The sequence below is a fragment of the Enhydra lutris genome, unplaced genomic scaffold, assembly GCF_002288905.1.
Source record: "Enhydra lutris kenyoni isolate GAN:26980312 unplaced genomic scaffold, ASM228890v2 scaffoldscaffold55, whole genome shotgun sequence".
In the NCBI taxonomy this organism is placed as follows: Eukaryota; Metazoa; Chordata; class Mammalia; order Carnivora; family Mustelidae; genus Enhydra; species Enhydra lutris.
In genome coordinates, this window is record NW_019154139.1 from 11,365,493 (window position 1) to 11,381,958 (window position 16,466).

The following is a 16,466-nucleotide window of genomic DNA, read 5'->3' on the forward strand; positions in this document are numbered from 1 at the left end:
AAAAGAACGTGAAGTTTGAATAAAAACACATCCTCAGATTCTCTTTCAATGTTCTGAAATTCCCGAATATGATTCAAGGACAAATTCCAGAGGCCAAGAATTGCGGAAAGGACAGCACCGTTGTCCTTTGTAGCAAAGTGGTTCCCCAGCCGCCACATCAGAATCACAATCGCTACCTAACAAGCAGATTCCCGGCCTCCTGCCTAGCCGTCGCTGAATAACGATCAATGGAAGTCAGACCCGGAGTCTCCATTCTACACATTAGCGCTCCAGAAATCGTCGTCTAGGACAAGGCTTGAGAACCGTGAAGCATGGTTTGAATCCTGGCGGCTACCCCTACACTAGCAGCCGTGCTACTCGGGATGCCCCAGCCCTCCGGGCCTCAGTTTCCAAAACTAAAAGAAGGGGCGGGAGCGGGGCAGGGGAGGGGCGGAGGAATGGTAACCATAACCTCTGCCCCGGACCCTCGACCTGCCCCCAGCTGTGAGACCCGAGCCACACCACTGGCCAGTGCAGGCCGGAGCCCCGGTCACTCTGCGATACAGAAGGGCCGAAGCGATACCCGTGAACCGCTACGGGACCGGGAGAGGCCGTCACCGCTCCCCGCCTCCAGCTTCCAGTGCACCGCCGCCACGTTTCAAAAATTCGGGACGCCCTCTGGGGGCGTCGCCGGATGCGCCCATGACGTAACTGTAAACACACCCCCGGCCTTTTAGCTCCTCGGAAACCATGTGTACACCTCTCAAAGAATAGTGACGAATTTCCGAGTGTGCCGTCGCTTTACGGCTCGTGCGTTCTGCCGTTGATTCCGGAGGAAGCTAGAGAGCAGTTTACGACAACGCCGATTGTGTTTACGGCGCCGGCCGGTGCGCGCGCATCTTTCTTCCTTTTCCCCTGTTCCTTGGAGGGTAGCCGGGTGTTTGGTCTCCAGCCTGGACCATCTCTCGCCATCCGGGCCCAGTACAGGCCTTTACAGGTGAGTGGAATGTTCCCTAGGGTTCCGTGGATCTCTGGAGCTGGCTTGGGCTAGGCCCGGCCTTCGGAGGCCTCCAGGAAGAGACCTCCCGTACGTCTGTGGCCGCCTTTGGCCCTCCGCTGGGCGGGGCAGAATCCACCTTCGGGGACCCCAGGCCGGACACACTTAGGGATGCGGCTCACGGCCTTGTGGGTGAGGTCCCCTGGCCTTAGGCTTCGCTTTGCGGCCACGGGCTGAGGGACTTTGATAGTACTTGTTCACCCCGTTGGGTCTCAGGGTCTTCAAAGTAGCCAGAGGCTCCCAGAATGTCTGTGAAGGAGGTATTTGGGGGGTTCCAGGCTGAGCAGTGTTTGAGCCTAACGTGAGGAGTTCACAGTCCAAAGGCTTTCTTCCCTTTTCTGTGAAGTGGAAGGCTGTGGTGGCATAGGTTTGATCTCTGATCTGAAACTGTCTCCCCTCCGGAATGATGGCATCCGATCTGGAGTGGCTGTGATAATCTACACAACACCGTGGCCTGCCAGCCACAGGGCGCCTTCTGAGTGCCCCGGGGGGTGCCTCCGCTGCCGAGGGTGCAGCTGTCACTCCGATGCGACTGACCGGCTGTTTCTGCTTCTGGTTCCGTTCTGCTCATGGTGTATGCGCTGAAGTCGGGCGAATTCCTCCCACCCGCTGGAGAAATGCATGCCAAGCCTTGGGTCTGTTTCCTTCTTGAACTGTCGCGGAACAACTGGACTTTTTTTTTTTTTTTCTTACACCTTTTTGAAATATTGTTAACTGGGTTACTGGGTGGGGATACAACCCCGTTTCTTCTCGGGTGGCTGCCGAGCTGTAACATAATGGGAAGAATGCTGGATTTAGGGCAGACAATCCTGGAAATCTGCTGTTTTGAAACAGTGGCCAGATCAGCAGCTTAACTGGCCGAGCTGCGGGTGTTTAATCGCTGAAATGTGGGGTGTGGGGGAGTTAGTGCTGTTAAGTCACGTAGCACGGTGTCTGACACTCTGTAGGGGCTCGATAAATAGTCATTGTAACGAGACTGGTCTTGAAGCTGCCATCCCTTCTCGGTCCTCTTCCCGTGGTTTATCTTAAGTTTAGAGTCGGAGCATGAAGCCCGCTGGTACGTTCCCTGTTGCTGTCATCCCGGTTCACTTCCGCAGGAAGCCTCAGTCTCCCCATCGTGGGACACTGTGGAGAGCTTCCTGTGATCACTGTGCTGTGCACTTTAATTGCTCCGGAAATATTTGTGCAACGGATTTTCGTCCAGGAACGCACCTGAGGATTACAATGATCAGTGCATAGGTTTTTGTTTTGTTTTGTTTTTTAGATTTTATTTATTTATTTGACAGAACAGAAGTAGGCAGGGCGGGGGCGGGGGGGGGGGAAGCAGGCTCCCTGCTGAGCAGAGAGCCCGACATGGGCCACGATCCCAGGACCCTGGGATCATGACCTGAGCCAAAGGCAGAGGCTTTAACCCACTGAGCCACCCAGGGGCCCCAAGTGCATAGGTTTTTGATAAGAACCGTCAGGTGAAGATCTATTTGAGAGGAGCTATAGCATGACCAGAGCGCGGATTCCAGCCAGGCTGCTTTGGTTCCGATTTTTTTCATCAACTAGCATTGCAAATTTGAACAATTTCTTAGCTTCTCTGTGCTTCAATGTTGTGAAGTGAAGAGGGGGGATGATACTAGAAGCTACCTCAGGATTGTTCGGGGCATTTACTGGGTTTATGCAGGGTAGACACCAAGAACAATAACTGGTACTCGTAAACATCTACAAACATGGGACGTATGGACACTTACGACCTAGGGCTTATGGTAACCTCAGCTTTCTGACAGGCTTTTTGCTTGGCTCTGTGTCCCCTTGTACTGCATAAGGATTTGCATTGATGACAGAAAATCAGAAGAACCAAGAAAGAAAGGTTACACATCAGGCTATACTACGGACTTCTTTTTTTCAGCACTCTGTGTTAAATGCATTTTTTGCAAGTCCCAGATGTAATTGTGTGACATTTTACAGTGGAAACATTTTCATATGTGTAACTACCTAGTCTTTAGCAATGACTCCATGCCATGAATTTAACCAGGGTCTTATTCATTTAACAGATGAAAAGATTGAGTCTTAGAGAAGCTATGGATTGTATGACTTGGTGAAGGTGTTTCTGAGAACTAGAACATGGTTATTACACTGGAGAAAGGGTACTACGTTCCATCAAAGCTGAGACACTACTGAATTAAAGAAGCATTCGTACGTTATGTAGCACCAAGAAGGACAAACTGCCAATTAGGATAAGAGAGCCGATCAAGCATAAGGTGCAGCCTCCTTTCAAAGACATTATAGTGGGGAAAGTGGGTGTCAGAGAATCGGTGCAGTATGGTAGATCAGTTTTGTTGGTGGTCTTCTGCGTTTTAAGTATTCACGATATTATCTACAAGAAAACAAATTCAGTTAGTAGGAGCTCAACAGCTGAGTGTTCCATTTTGTGTGTTGCCTTTCAGATTTTATCATTATGTCTTAGCTTCCCGCAGCGGAAGCCTGCTTGTACTCAGAGGCCTTTCTTCATGAAGCTACTCACATTATTTGTATTTTTAAGGTTTTAGAAGATGGCGAAGTTCATGACCCCCGTGATCCAGGACAACCCCTCCGGCTGGGGTCCCTGTGCCGTGCCCGAGCAGTTTCGGGATATGCCCTACCAACCGTTCAGCAAAGGAGATCGGCTAGGAAAGGTACTTGCCTGTTGGTGAGAGTGAATCTTTTAAGCTGTGGCTACGGCCCTCCGTTACTCCATTCTGGGTTTGTTCTTTCCAAAGCGTAACTCCTGTCTGTGTTCCTTAGGGGGACACCAGCTGGGGAAGGCTGTAACGCCTGCATACTTAACAGTAGTCCTAACAGAGCTAGGCACTTAAAGGCCTTATGATCCCCAGTCTGTCTTACGTTATTCCCAGATGGCGTCTTCACTTACAGGGGTTTCTGGGTCCACAGAAACGTGTCTAACTGACCTGTGTGCTCTCTCTTGTGCTGCTGCTCTCACAGGTTGCAGACTGGACGGGTGCCACATACCAAGATAAGAGGTACACGAGTAAGTGTTCAACAGACTGCCCAGACCAGAGCCTTGGGAGGATTGTTACTTTTTCTAGTAACCTCCATCCAAAAGCATTCTAGAACAGGAACAAAATGATGATGATGATAATTCATAGTTTTTAGGGCTGTCTGAACTGTAGGCAGTATCCACTTTTTTTTTTTTAATGGCCCCAAAACTTGGACTGCTCATTAAAGAGATTTAATCTGTTATAGTGGGATTTTTTTTTTCCTTCCCACTTTCAGGGAGCTATGAACCTTTTTACGTATCCTTTGAACTCATTCCCATTTTGTACTGCAGTGCCTAGGATTTACTGAACCTGGGAGGCCAGTCAGAGGACTCCACATATTAAGATTTCGATCCAGTAAATGGGTGGTGGTGGTGGTGGTTTTTCTGTGCCAGCTGAGATTGCTGGAAGGGGCTGCTTGTAACACCAAGTGACGATTATCTGAGGCCGAGGTCAGCAGTAAAGTGTTACATGACCTGTTGGACGTGTCTGCCTCGAGCACCAGGTGGTGCAGGTGTTTGCTGTTTGCTTAGCGCACGCCCCATGTCTGCCCCTTCTGGGAGAGTAAAGGTGGACTCCTCTTCTTACAGACCAAGGCAGGGCATGAAATGGGCTTGACATCCTCAGACTCTGTCTTGACTTAGTTCTTTAGATCAGAGCTGTTCAGACTTGAATGTGCACATGAATCACCTGGGGATCTTAAAACTCTGATTCTGATTTGGTGGTTGTGGGGTGAGTCCGTCAGCACACACCTCTGCTAAGGGTCCAGAGGGCACAGTTTGAATAGGAGGGCTCTAGACCAGCATGTGTGTAAAGTAACAGTAGCAGCTGTTACACATCCCTGCCTTTGCCTGCAGATAAGTACTCCTCTCAGTTCGGTGGTGGAAGTCAATATGCTTATTTCCACGAGGAAGACGAAACTAGTTTCCAGCTGGTGGACACGGCACGCACACAGAAGACCGCCTACCAGCGGAATCGGATGCGATTTGCCCAGGTAGGCCAGGAACCAGCAATCCGACCGTCTTGGGGCCATTACCACTGGCGGCCACCTGCTGAAAATGCTACCTTGTGTGTACTGATGAAAGCGCATTTTCATGGGTCTTCCAGTGACTTCCAAGTAGCTGACCATTGGTACATTGTGCTGAAGTAAACTTACTGGGTCCAGGGATAGGTTTAAATGGTTTGGCTTTTTGTCGTAGGCTAGGACATCGTACCTCTGTGCCAAGAGGGGGTGCTTGTGTCAGGTAAAAAGGTGCCTGTTGCCTCATTTAATCACTGTGTGCAGGCTTTATTAAGTAGATGGTCCAGTTGGGCTGTGTCTTACTACATAAAGTGCCAAACTGCAACTCTAATAAAAGCCCGTAAACCTACTTCAATAAAAAATACGTGACTGTGTGTCCATGCAAATGCCAGGAAAAGCTCTCCCATTAAGCCTTGCCTCTTGTCCCTCAAATCCCCAGGATTTTAACACGGGTGTTTTTTTCTTACTTCCCAGCGGAACCTCCGCAGAGACAAAGATCGACGGAACATGTTGCAGTTCAACCTGCAGACCCTGCCTAAGAGCGCCAAGCAGAAAGAGAGGTGAGGTTTCCTATCCTCACCCTTCCAGGGCCGAGCGTACTCTGAAATCACTGGGCCAGAGCAGGAGGACAGTTGTCTTCCCTAGCATTGCAGACAAAAACAAAAACCTTCCTGACACCAGCAAAGCCACTGTTTGAGCTTGCCCTCGTTCTCCGAGGGCCATCGTTGGCAGGTAGCAGGGCAGGAGAGTACTTGGCAGTGGCCGTGCTCTGGTAGGAAATGAGGGCAGGTAAGAAAAGCTCTGGTGCTTCCCTTGGTCAGTTCTGCTGCAGCCCAAGCCCAGGGCCTCCTCCACACGGGGCCCTGGGAGCCACGTCGGCCAGCAGCCCTGCCCAGGCCGGGGCTGCTAGCGGCCGGTGTTGGGGGCAGTGTACCTCTTCTAGCACTCGTGTGTACACTCGTGCTCTGCTCTTTTTCACGAGGCCCCTGTTTTCTTGGTTCCAAGAAGTCAGTGACAGTGTTGCAGGTTAGCAGAAGAGGGTGGCAGCTTCTGCCCTTCAAAAACCCGCTGATTTGGGGCGCCTGGGTGGCTCAGTGGGTTAAGCCGCTGCCTTCGGCTCAGGTCGTGATCTCGGGGTCCTGGGATCGAGTCCCGCATCAGGCTCTCTGCTCAGCAGGGAGCCTGCTTCCCTCTCTCTCTCTCTCTCTGCCTGCCTCTCCGTCTACTTGTGATCTCTCTCTCTGTCAAATAAATAAATAAAATCTTTAAAAAAAAAAAAACAAAAAAAAAAACCCGCTGATTTAAAGATCTGCACCAAAAGCAAAGTCTTCTTGTCTTTCTAGAGAGCGCATACGACTGCAGAAAAAATTCCAGAAACAATTCGGAGTGAGGCAGAAGTGGGACCAGAAGTCACAGGTAGTGTATCCACACCAGAGTTCTATCTAGAAATTCAGTTTTGTCTGCTTATTTGGTTTTATAACTGCTTTACTGGAATCTTCACGCACTATGCAGTCCACCCATTTCAAGTGTACAGTTCGGAGGTTCTTGGTATATTCACGGATGTGGGCCTGCAGCCAGTTCCAGACAGTCTCGTCATTCTGAAAAGAACCCCATGCCCTTCAGCAGCCAGCCTTTGCTCTCTCTACACAGCCCTCGGCTACTACCAGTCCCTTCTGTCTCTGGGTTTGCCTCTTGCAGACATTTCCTATACAGAGACTCCTGTGACACGCGGGCCTTTGTGTCTGGCTCCTTCCACGGAGCACGTTTTCAGGTTCATCCAGGGCCTCCTTATTGCCGAGTCTGTGGTACGAGTGTACCACGTTTCGTTACCCGTTCCTTGGGACACAGATGTCTGGGTGGGTTCCGCTTGCTGCTGGTGTGGAAGTGCTGCTGTAAACGTTCATGCGCGGGTGCTCGTGGGGACGCCGTGAGGGCGGGAGGCACGCGAGCAGGAGACGGCTCCGGCGGCAGCAGTTCAGTTTCGTGGGTTGCGATGCTTGCTGGGCTGACATCCCGTGAGAGAGAAGCTGCTGGAATTTTTATACGTGTGAAAGAGCTGGTGTGCCCTGGGTGCGACATCACCTAGGAGGAAAATTCCTGGTTGTTTTTGACCTCTTGCCTCCTTCGGTCCTCTTCTAGACTGCAGAACCCAGAGTCGGGGTGCTGTCTCAGAAAGCAGCTGGCGCGTGGCACGGGCTCTGGAGGGATTTACTGACTAAGAGCCCTCCACGCTGTTAACCTGTCTTCTCCTTCTGTTACATGCTGGCTGTCATCCTCCCTCCACTGGTTCTGCACAGAAACCCCGAGACTCTTCGGTGGAAGTCCGTAGTGACTGGGAGGTGAAGGAGGAGATGGACTTTCCTCAGTTGATGAAGATGCGCTACTTGGAAGTGTCGGAGCCACAGGACATGTAAGTCGTGTCTTCTGCCACCTCCTGCCACACGCGTGTGTGTGTGGACCAGCGAGTTGTGTGGCTCTTTCGGCAGGAAGAGACAGACCGAAGTTCAGCAGAGGCAGAGCTTCTCCTGATGTCACAAAGAGCTGTTTCCCTCAAGTGGTAGATAGAAGTCAGTCAGTGGGGGCCAGAGCGCCAGGCCAGGAACCTGCATGCCCAGATGCCTCCGTAACTGCCCGTGTCCCTGTCTTGGCCTTAGTCTCCCCATCATTAAAGTGGGGAGTCTGCGTCAGTCAGTTGTGTTCACTCTGTTCTGTGGAGCCATATCCAGAGCTTAGCAGACAGGGACCTGTGTGAACTCTGGGAGCTTGTCTCTCCTGTTCGCAACAGAGGAACCCTCTCTCCTTTTATAGGTGGGATTTCTGGATAAGACTTTGGCTTGCACAGCTTTTTTCTTTTTTTTCTTTCTTTCTTTCTTTTTTTTTTCCTAAAGATTGATTTATTTCTTAGAAAGAGAAAGCAAACACGGAAGCAGAGGGAGGGGCCGGGGGAGAGGGAGAGAATGTCAGGCAGACTCCGAGTCCCCTCCGGGCGTAGAGCCTGCTGTGGGGCCTCGTCTCACCGCGCTGAGAGCCTGGCCTAAGCTGAAATCAAGAGTCAGGCGCTCAGCCGGCCGAGCCACGCAGGCACCGCTCTGTGGCTTTTTAAAAACAAAGACAAAAAGCTGATGGTGCCGTTTCCCTCATCGCCTGGCCACCGGCCTCAGCGAGTGCTGCGGGGCCCTGGAGTACTACGACAAAGCCTTCGACCGCATCACCACGAGGAGCGAGAAGCCACTGCGGAGCATCAAGCGCATCTTCCACACCGTCACCACCACAGACGACCCTGTCATCCGAAAGGTGGGCCCCGTGGGCGTCCGCGTGGATTCCTGGGCCTCGGAACCCCCTCCGTCTCTGATGCTCCCAGATGGGGCAGGGGCCGCTGGGACATGGTCACCCTGCGGGCTATGCCGTGACACGGGCGTTAAGTGGAGCTGGACCCGAACCCCAGCCCTGCCACCCTTCCTCACGCCGCCTGCCTGAGCCCTCCATTCCTCACCTGGGAAGCGGGGCGGAGTGTGCTTAACACAAGCCACTGGGGTGAGGCGAGAGCATCACGACATGCTATCCTGGAATGTGGCACATGCTCAGTGAGCTGCGGTCCCTTGGGGCGGGGGCGGGGGGTGGCGGCAACACGCCTGACTGCGGGAGCTTGTGGACTACCCCCTCCACCCGCTAGCGGGGTGTGTACTTGGATGTGAGGGCGTGAGAGCTCCCTGCAGAGGGCCAGTTAGATCTGAGAGTATCCTCACCTCTTTCTCCCCTGTCCTCTTTGCAGTTGGCGAAAACCCAGGGGAACGTGTTCGCCACGGACGCCATCCTCGCCACGCTGATGGGCTGCACGCGCTCCGTGTACTCCTGGGACATCGTCGTGCAGAGAGTCGGCTCCAAGCTCTTCTTTGACAAGAGGGACAACTCCGACTTTGGTAGGAAGCCTGTTTGGGAGCAGCACAAAGGTGTTGGCTGTCATGTTGGTTCAGAGCAAGTCCCTGGTTCTAGAGAATGGGCGGGAAACAGTCTGTCTCCCCACAGCACTGACAGCCGAGGCCAAGGCACCTCCTCAAGGCCCCAGTACCGAGCTTCCAAATGTTACTTCTTTGGAATGTAGGGGTGGCACTTTCCTGACTTCTGCCAGTGCTCCGTACCACCTTTGATGTTTACTTCATATCTTTCTTCAAGTTAAGGTCTTTTTTCCTTTACTCCAGCGTATTTTTTTTTTTTCAAAGATTTTATTTATTTACTTGACAGAGACACAGCAAGAGAGGGAACACAAGCAGGGGGAGGGAGAGGGAGAAGCAGGCTTCCCGCTGAGCAGGGTGTCTGACGCGGGGCTGGGTCCCAGGACCCGGGGATCATGACCTGAGTCGAAGGCATACTTCAGTGTATTTATGAAGGGAAAACTACGCGTGCATGTGTTCGATACCACACAAACACGAATATGCAGGCCCTGAAGGGAAACCAGGTCACTAAAGCATGATAGCAGCAAGGCGGAACGATACAATTCCATACCTGAGGCTTAAGATCTTTTTTTAGTCAAAAAGCTAACAAAATCAGACATTCTCTTGAATCCAAAAAGATTGAAACGGGATTGGTTTCTTGAATTTAACATTAGAGAAGATGTGAAGTCACCCAGCAGCGTTCCCCTCTCCTCCCCTCTGCGCACCCCCCCTCCCCTCCCCCCTTGGGAGAGCTGGCTTGGCAGGTGGTGGTTCCTTGAAGGATGGGCCTGTGCCCCTCCCCGTAGTGCCAGGCACGTTAACGGCTCGGTTTCGTGGGTGGGTGACCACACCGCCGCTTTTGCAGACCTCCTGACAGTGAGTGAGACCGCCAACGAGCCCCCGCAAGATGAAGGCAATTCCTTCAATTCGCCACGCAACTTGGCCATGGAAGCGACCTACATCAACCACAACTTTTCCCAGCAGTGCTTGAGAATGGTGAGGCAGTGAAAGCCTCCGGGCTTCAGTTTCCAGAACATCTGCTTGGTGGTGGGCTCTGGGGTGGTGGGACTGAGCGGGGCAGACGGGGTCCCTGTCTGTCACAGAGGAGCCCACACTGGGGCTTTGAGGTCAGGCTGCCTGACCGGATCCTAGACTGAGCACTTCACAGATCTGTGGTGTGCGGGACGTTCTCTGTGGGGCTGGAGTCCTAGGAACACTTGTCTTGGCCAGACAGGCTGTAGGGATCCTTTCAGCTCTTTGACAGACACTCGGTTTGATACAAACACATTGTTCAGGTGCTGGAGATCTAGCAGTGAGCTAAGTTCCTACCCTCAGGAGGCTTCATTCTAACGAAGGAGGAAAGACAGTAAACGAATAAACCTGTGTATGACAAGTGGTGGCGTGCGCTCTAGAAAAATGAAACGGGAGGGGGGTGTGGCTGCTAATTCAGACACACGAAGCACCCAGGCGGCCCGTGCAAGCATTTGGGATCTCTCCGGGTTCATGCTCGAGGTCGGGAAGGGTAAACGGCACCCACCCCGCCCTGGAGGGCTGCAGGGGGCCGGCCATGCCTGTAACTAAGCGAGCGCAGGGTCTGGCCAATGGGCGCGGCCGCGAGTGCTCGCTGTCTGCTGACACCTCTGTCTCTTGGCAGGGGAAGGAAAGATACAACTTCCCCAACCCAAACCCATTCGTGGAGGATGACATGGACAAGAATGAAGTTGCCTCAGTCGCCTACCGGTATGTCAGCCGCCCGGGGGGGTGGGCTCTCTGAAAGCCGGGGTCTCGGTGGCTGAACAAGCTCCTGTTCGCTGCAGGTACCGCAGGTGGAAGCTTGGAGACGACATCGACCTTATTGTCCGTTGTGAGCATGATGGCGTCATGACCGGAGCCAACGGGGAAGTGTCCTTCATCAACATCAAGACCCTCAACGAGTGGGATTCCAGGGTGAGGCATGCTTGGTCACCCTGTCTGGTTCCTGTGGGTCCTGCTGTCCCTGGCTAGCCTTTGTGAGCCTTGGTCTTGTGGTCTTGTGTCCCTGTGCGTCACTTACACAGCTACCAAGATTTTTTTTTTTTTTTTTTTTTTTTGTCTTTGGGTTTTTTCTCCCCTTAGTTCCTCATTGAGAAAGAGATCGTGCCTGTGTAGAATGTGGCTAAGGCTAGAACTTTTCTGCTCGTATGGCACGCAGGAGGCACGCAGGAACCAGGAGTAGTGATGTTCTCACAGGACTTTGTCCCTCTCTATTCCACTCTGCCCTCCCGTGGGCTTCTCTCTGCGAGCGTCTGGTTTTGATCTCTCGTCATCCGGGTTGGCAGGTGTCCTGTAAGCCCCGGAGCTCTTTTTTTTGATCTGTTCTTTCGCTTAGAGCAGCCACAACCTTCCCTCCAACCTTCTGATTTCTTCTTCCAACTCCTTCCCTTCTTGAACTTCGAGATTCTCAGATCAGCGAAGATTTGGCTCTTCAGGAGGCCTCTTGAAAGAAATGGGCTTCCTTCATCTCTCCTCTTTCTGCTTCCCTCTCCTGCTGGTGCTGCAGGATCGTTGGGCTGCGCCCCTCTCTGAAGCTGCCCGGGTTTCTGACTCGGCTGCGGGGGGCAGTGCTCCAGGGCGCCGCTGTACCCAACAAAGGGTCCTCCGCGGCAAGGACAGCTCAGGCGCACATTGAACAGCGTCTAATGAGACGGAGTCTGTGGGCCGTTGTGCTCTGCCTTCATTAGAGACTCCGGGACCCGTATTTACTGCTGCTGATTCCCACTCCCCAGGCAGCCTTGGCCTCTGCCACCTGATGAAGGAGCGCCCCAGAAGCCCTGCTGCAAACTCGGCTCTGGGGCCAGTGGCCTCTTCTCAGTCTTTCCGCCAGTCCCCCTGATAGCATTCAGCGTCACTGTTACCATGTGGCTTTGCCCTCTGTGGTTCTCCCGGACTCCAGCCTTGCACGTTTTTCAGTCCTTCTCTTGCTCTCTGCTGGCTCTCCTCCTTTCTGACTTCCAGTGGAGCCGCCTTTCAGGTTGGTCCCTCCACAGCTCTCTATGCCACAGTTACTTCTCCATAGAGCTCTGTGTTCGTTTTCTCTTGCTCCGCAACAAAGGCTCAAAATGAATCTGAAGGTTCTGGAAGAAACATCCAGGCTCATTCTAGTTAGTAGAATTCAGAGATCCTTGCCGTTGTGGGCTGAGTGCCCCATTCTCATACCAGCTGTCCGCTGGGGCTTCTCGGCTCCTCGAGGTCCCCCACACCCCTTGCCCGAGGGTCCCCTCTGTCTTCAGATCAGCAACAGCTCAGCAGATTGTTCTCGTGCGTCCAGCCTCTGACTTGACTTCTCTGTGTCCGGCTTGCACCCAGGTGGTCTCCCTATCTTAAGGGTCCTTAGTTATATGCGCAGAATGCCCTTGACATAGAAGGTGCATAACCATGGGCATGACCTTTCCTCATCGGCACGGTTTCCCCCCACACAAGGGTTGGAGCCGTCGGGAGTCATCTCCCGATGACTTAGTAGAATTGTGCCTACCCCAAGCCTCAACCTTGAACTGTAACCGTGGTTCCTCAGATCTGCTTGGGCTTCTCCGATCTGCGGTCCGTCTTCTCCCTCGGTTCTGCCGTCATCGCCCACTTCAGGATGCTGTTGATCGCGCCTGTTACTGTGCACTTGCTGGTCTAGCTGACCTCCTCCGTGCCCCCCCCCACACTCGCTTGATCTCTGCCAACTCATTGTCCAAAACACTGCTCCCACCGCGCAGCACAGCTATGTGGAGAGACTCTTGAAATGCCACAGCAAACTCGCAAGAGTGGTCTTGAGGGAATCGTATCTAAGTCCTATTCCTGAACGGTTTGGGCCTGACTACTTAAAGGACTAGTATTTTGGGAGGCCTCTGGTTGCCATGAACCAAGACAATCTGAGAATCTCTGCCACATGACCTTCAGCCAGTTACTTCACTTTGGGTCCCAAGTCCCCACATCTGTGCATAAGGTGGTTGGAGCAGACGATCTCTTTGTTTGCCCAAGCATATACACAAGGTCAGACTCTGGCCTCCTCCACCCCCACCCAGGGCTGACCCGACCTGCAGCCTGTCTTTCCCTCTGTACCTCTCCTGTCACTCCACCTCCAGCCTCCGTCAGCGTCCTCCCGAGGGGAGCCATTGCCTTCCCTCCAGGGAGCCCTCCCTTCCCACACTGCACACAGTGAACGCTTGCCGCTGCCATTCATACGGTCCCTGTGTCACTGTGCACGCGTGGGTCCTGGTCTAGACAAGAGGGATAGGGGTTTGCCGGGCGCCCAGGGGCCGTGTCTCTGCCTGTGATTTACCTGCGGACTCCCCGCTTCCGAGCCGAGCCCACAAAGGAGTCCCTTCTCTGCCGGAGGAGGTCCCAGGCCTCAGGCAGTAGGGGCCCCCCTTCACGCCTGGGCCTGGCTTGCCTCCCACAGCACTGCAACGGCGTTGACTGGCGTCAGAAGCTGGACTCGCAGCGAGGTGCTGTCATCGCCACTGAGCTGAAGAACAACAGCTACAAGCTGGCCCGGTGGACGTGCTGCGCCTTGCTGGCCGGCTCCGAGTATCTCAAGCTGGGGTGAGGTTCGCGCGGGCACCCGGAATTCACCGGCTGCGAGGGGTGGTCCACGGGCGGGGCAGGCCTCGCCGCTGTCCCTGGGGGAGAACTCGGGGCCCCAGGTGTGGCTGTGCCCCTGTGCGGCCCGCCCCCACCACGGTCGCCCCTCTCCCCCGCTAGGTATGTGTCCCGGTACCACGTGAAGGACTCCTCGCGCCACGTCATCCTGGGTACCCAGCAGTTCAAGCCCAATGAGTTCGCCAGCCAGATCAACCTGAGCGTGGAGAACGCCTGGGGCATCCTGCGCTGCGTCATCGACATCTGCATGAAGCTGGAGGAGGGCAAGTACCTCATCCTCAAGGACCCCAACAAGCAGGTCATCCGCGTCTACAGCCTGCCCGACGGCACGTTCAGCTCCGATGAGGACGATGAGGATGAAGAGGAGGAGGAGGAGGAGGAGGAAGGTGTGTGGCAGGCCTCCTTCTGAAGTCCAGGCAGCGCTGTTAGGCTAGCTAGGGACCGAGCTCCGCGGCCGCTGTTCTCTGGAGCCCTGACGCGGGACCAGCTGAGCGCTTCCGGAGACTAGACTCTGCAGCAGCCTGCCCTCCGGCGCCCGGAGCTGCTTCCAGAGCCTTCAGATCCCATGAGGGGTGCGGGGGGAGAGGGGCCTCCTGGAGGCCAGGGTGGGAAAGAAGCATGGAGGGACAGGCAGTGGAATGGTTAGCCAGTGGTCTGGGGGAGGAAAGATGCTCTGGGCTGGTTACACGGGCCGGGCTGCCTCTTTCCTGCTCCATTCACCAGCTGGTGACTGCAGGAAATTCCTCGTAGCCCCATGACGATCCAGAACGCGGTGGGGAAAATCATAAGCACTTCCCCAGCGTGACATGGCTCATTTCTCTAACGTTTCTGTCTTTCAGAGGAAGAAACTTAAACCAGATGGTGACGGGAAGCCAGAGTTTGTCGTTCCACTGAGCCTGGAAGGGTTTTGGATGCGTAGTGGAATGCTGATCTGATTCGTGCTGTCTGAAGTGTGACGGTGGAATAAAGTATAACTGTTTAGTCTCTTACCTTTATCATGTGCTGCACTGGGACTGGCAGCCTCTCTGCCTTCCCCCAGTAGCGCCTGGGAGAGGGAAGGTGAGACATGGCTGTGTTCTATCTGGAGTTCATCATTGGGCTCCTTCGTTTGTTACTCATTTCATACTCCTGTTAGAGGGTGAATGTCCTAGATGTTTCTGTTCTTGGAACCACCTGACATGGTCCTTTGCCGGGGATGGTTGTCAGTTTTCTGAGGCACCTAACAGAGGTCCCCCTGAGAGGTCTGTTTCTACGGGCAGGGGTGCCTGCTGGCCATGTGCCAGACTCAGCTCCTGCCCTTAGAGACACGATCACTAGTAAAGGGAAGGAGGGCACGGTCTTTGAAGGTTGAGGTGGGTGTGCAGCTTACGAAGGAGACTGCCCCAGGAGATTCTGATGGGTGTCCCACTGGGTGGTGATGACTGGTTTGTAAACTGTCTTCAAGCTTGGTTTGGGCTGGTGACAGAGTCTTAAGCTGGCACCCTCAAGGCAGTGTGTCATAAATCAGCTACAGAATGCTTAGGATATGTAAACTTTTTATAAGTGAATAGCATTGTATTCCTGATGGTTTGAGGTAGTTACCCTACCTGGTATTACACCAAGCTTTCTATAGATAGCTCATCTCGGCCTGGCGCAGAACAGGAGCACTGGTCAGAGGCGTCGTTGTACTGAGGAGGAAACAGGCTCAGCTCTTGAGTAACATTCCTGGCTACTGCTTTAATCAGAACAATTGAGCCCAGGGGGTCGTGGTGGCTCAGTGGGAAATCTGGTTGTCCCTCTGCCCTTCCTCTTGCTCATGGTCTCTCTCTCTTTCTCAGAATCTTTAAAAATAATAGTAGTAATTGAGCCTCAGCAACCAAACATTTATTGGTTTCGCTGAAGTTAGTTAAGGCATGCGACATGCTTCTTGGGGAGTTTTCAAAATAGGTAGATTGTCCAAAAGCACACGCGAAAGTGTTAAGTGCCATGAGGTTTCGGAGTTGAGCCTGGTCCTCACCAGACTGGCTTTGCAGACCAGGATGCATTCCGGGGGGATTAGCCGGGGGATGAGTGGGCAGGTGGAAGTCAGTTTCAGCCTCGGACCCTAAAAACTGCACCAGCTTCCACAGGCTTCGTTTGCTTTATCTGTCCACTACTTTTCTCCATCCTTCTTGGGACCATCAAGCTGATGGCTTCAGTCCTGACTCAAACCTTCCACCGCATCCTGCTGCCTGTGAGCCCACTGTCAAGGCCCGGCCATACTTCATCAGTCCTGATTTCCCTCTGCTCACCAGATAAGACCAGCAGCTAATTCCAGTGCTTCATTTACCTGCACCCATTCTCACATCGTCCCAACCACCAAGAAGCAGATGTTCCTACTTTGTTTCTGGCAAGGTACTTCTGCTTTCAGGGTTTATTCAACAAATGCTTACTGGTGGCTTGCTGTATCCGAGGTCCTGGAGGAAGCACAGAGGCCACCAGAGTGACTAAGATCATTTCTGCTCCATTGACCTTTTCTCTGAGGCAGACACAAGCTATAAATAGATACGTGGCACTCCTTGGGGGTACTTTTGTTCTGAGAGGTCAAGGAAGACTTCTCCAGGAAAGGTCCCAGGGACAATTTTTAATAAAAAGCTCCAGCCGTGCAAAGTTAGATCATCGAGTTCTCTCCACACCAGGCATGGCTGCCTTTCCATGAGAACACTCAGCCCCATCTCATTGGACTACTTAATGCCCCTCCAAGGTTTCTGTACCTCTCAGAAAAGGACATATGTTCTGCCCCTGTAAATCTGAAGCGGGATCCACATTCCCCCTGCGCAAAGCCAGCCTCGATTATCCAGTTCACCTGA

At 53.3% G+C, this 16,466-nt stretch overlaps 1 protein-coding gene across 1 annotated transcript; it reads left to right on the plus strand.

Moving 5' to 3' along the window:
* The first annotated feature begins 834 nt into the window (after positions 1-834).
* Positions 835-14,627, plus strand: LOC111157554 (eukaryotic translation initiation factor 3 subunit D). Its single transcript, XM_022519060.1, has 15 exons — positions 835-976; positions 3,567-3,699; positions 4,007-4,052; positions 4,917-5,053; positions 5,555-5,640; positions 6,424-6,496; positions 7,378-7,490; positions 8,242-8,374; positions 8,853-9,000; positions 9,878-10,008; positions 10,667-10,752; positions 10,830-10,959; positions 13,439-13,581; positions 13,741-14,024; positions 14,478-14,627. Exons 2-15 carry the CDS (start codon positions 3,577-3,579, stop codon positions 14,489-14,491), a joined length of 1,647 nt encoding a protein of 548 aa, XP_022374768.1. The 5' UTR covers positions 835-976; positions 3,567-3,576; the 3' UTR covers positions 14,492-14,627.
* Positions 14,628-16,466: the final 1,839 nt, after the last annotated feature.

Coding starts and splice junctions, on each gene's coding strand:
- LOC111157554 (XM_022519060.1), top strand. CDS start 3,577: ATGGCGAAGTTCATGACCCCCGTGATCCAGGACAACCCCTCCGGCTGG. Junction 5,054..5,554: donor ATCGGATGCGATTTGCCCAG/GTAGGCCAGGAA, acceptor CTTACTTCCCAG/CGGAACCTCCGCAGAGACAA. Junction 8,375..8,852: donor ACGACCCTGTCATCCGAAAG/GTGGGCCCCGTG, acceptor TCCTCTTTGCAG/TTGGCGAAAACCCAGGGGAA.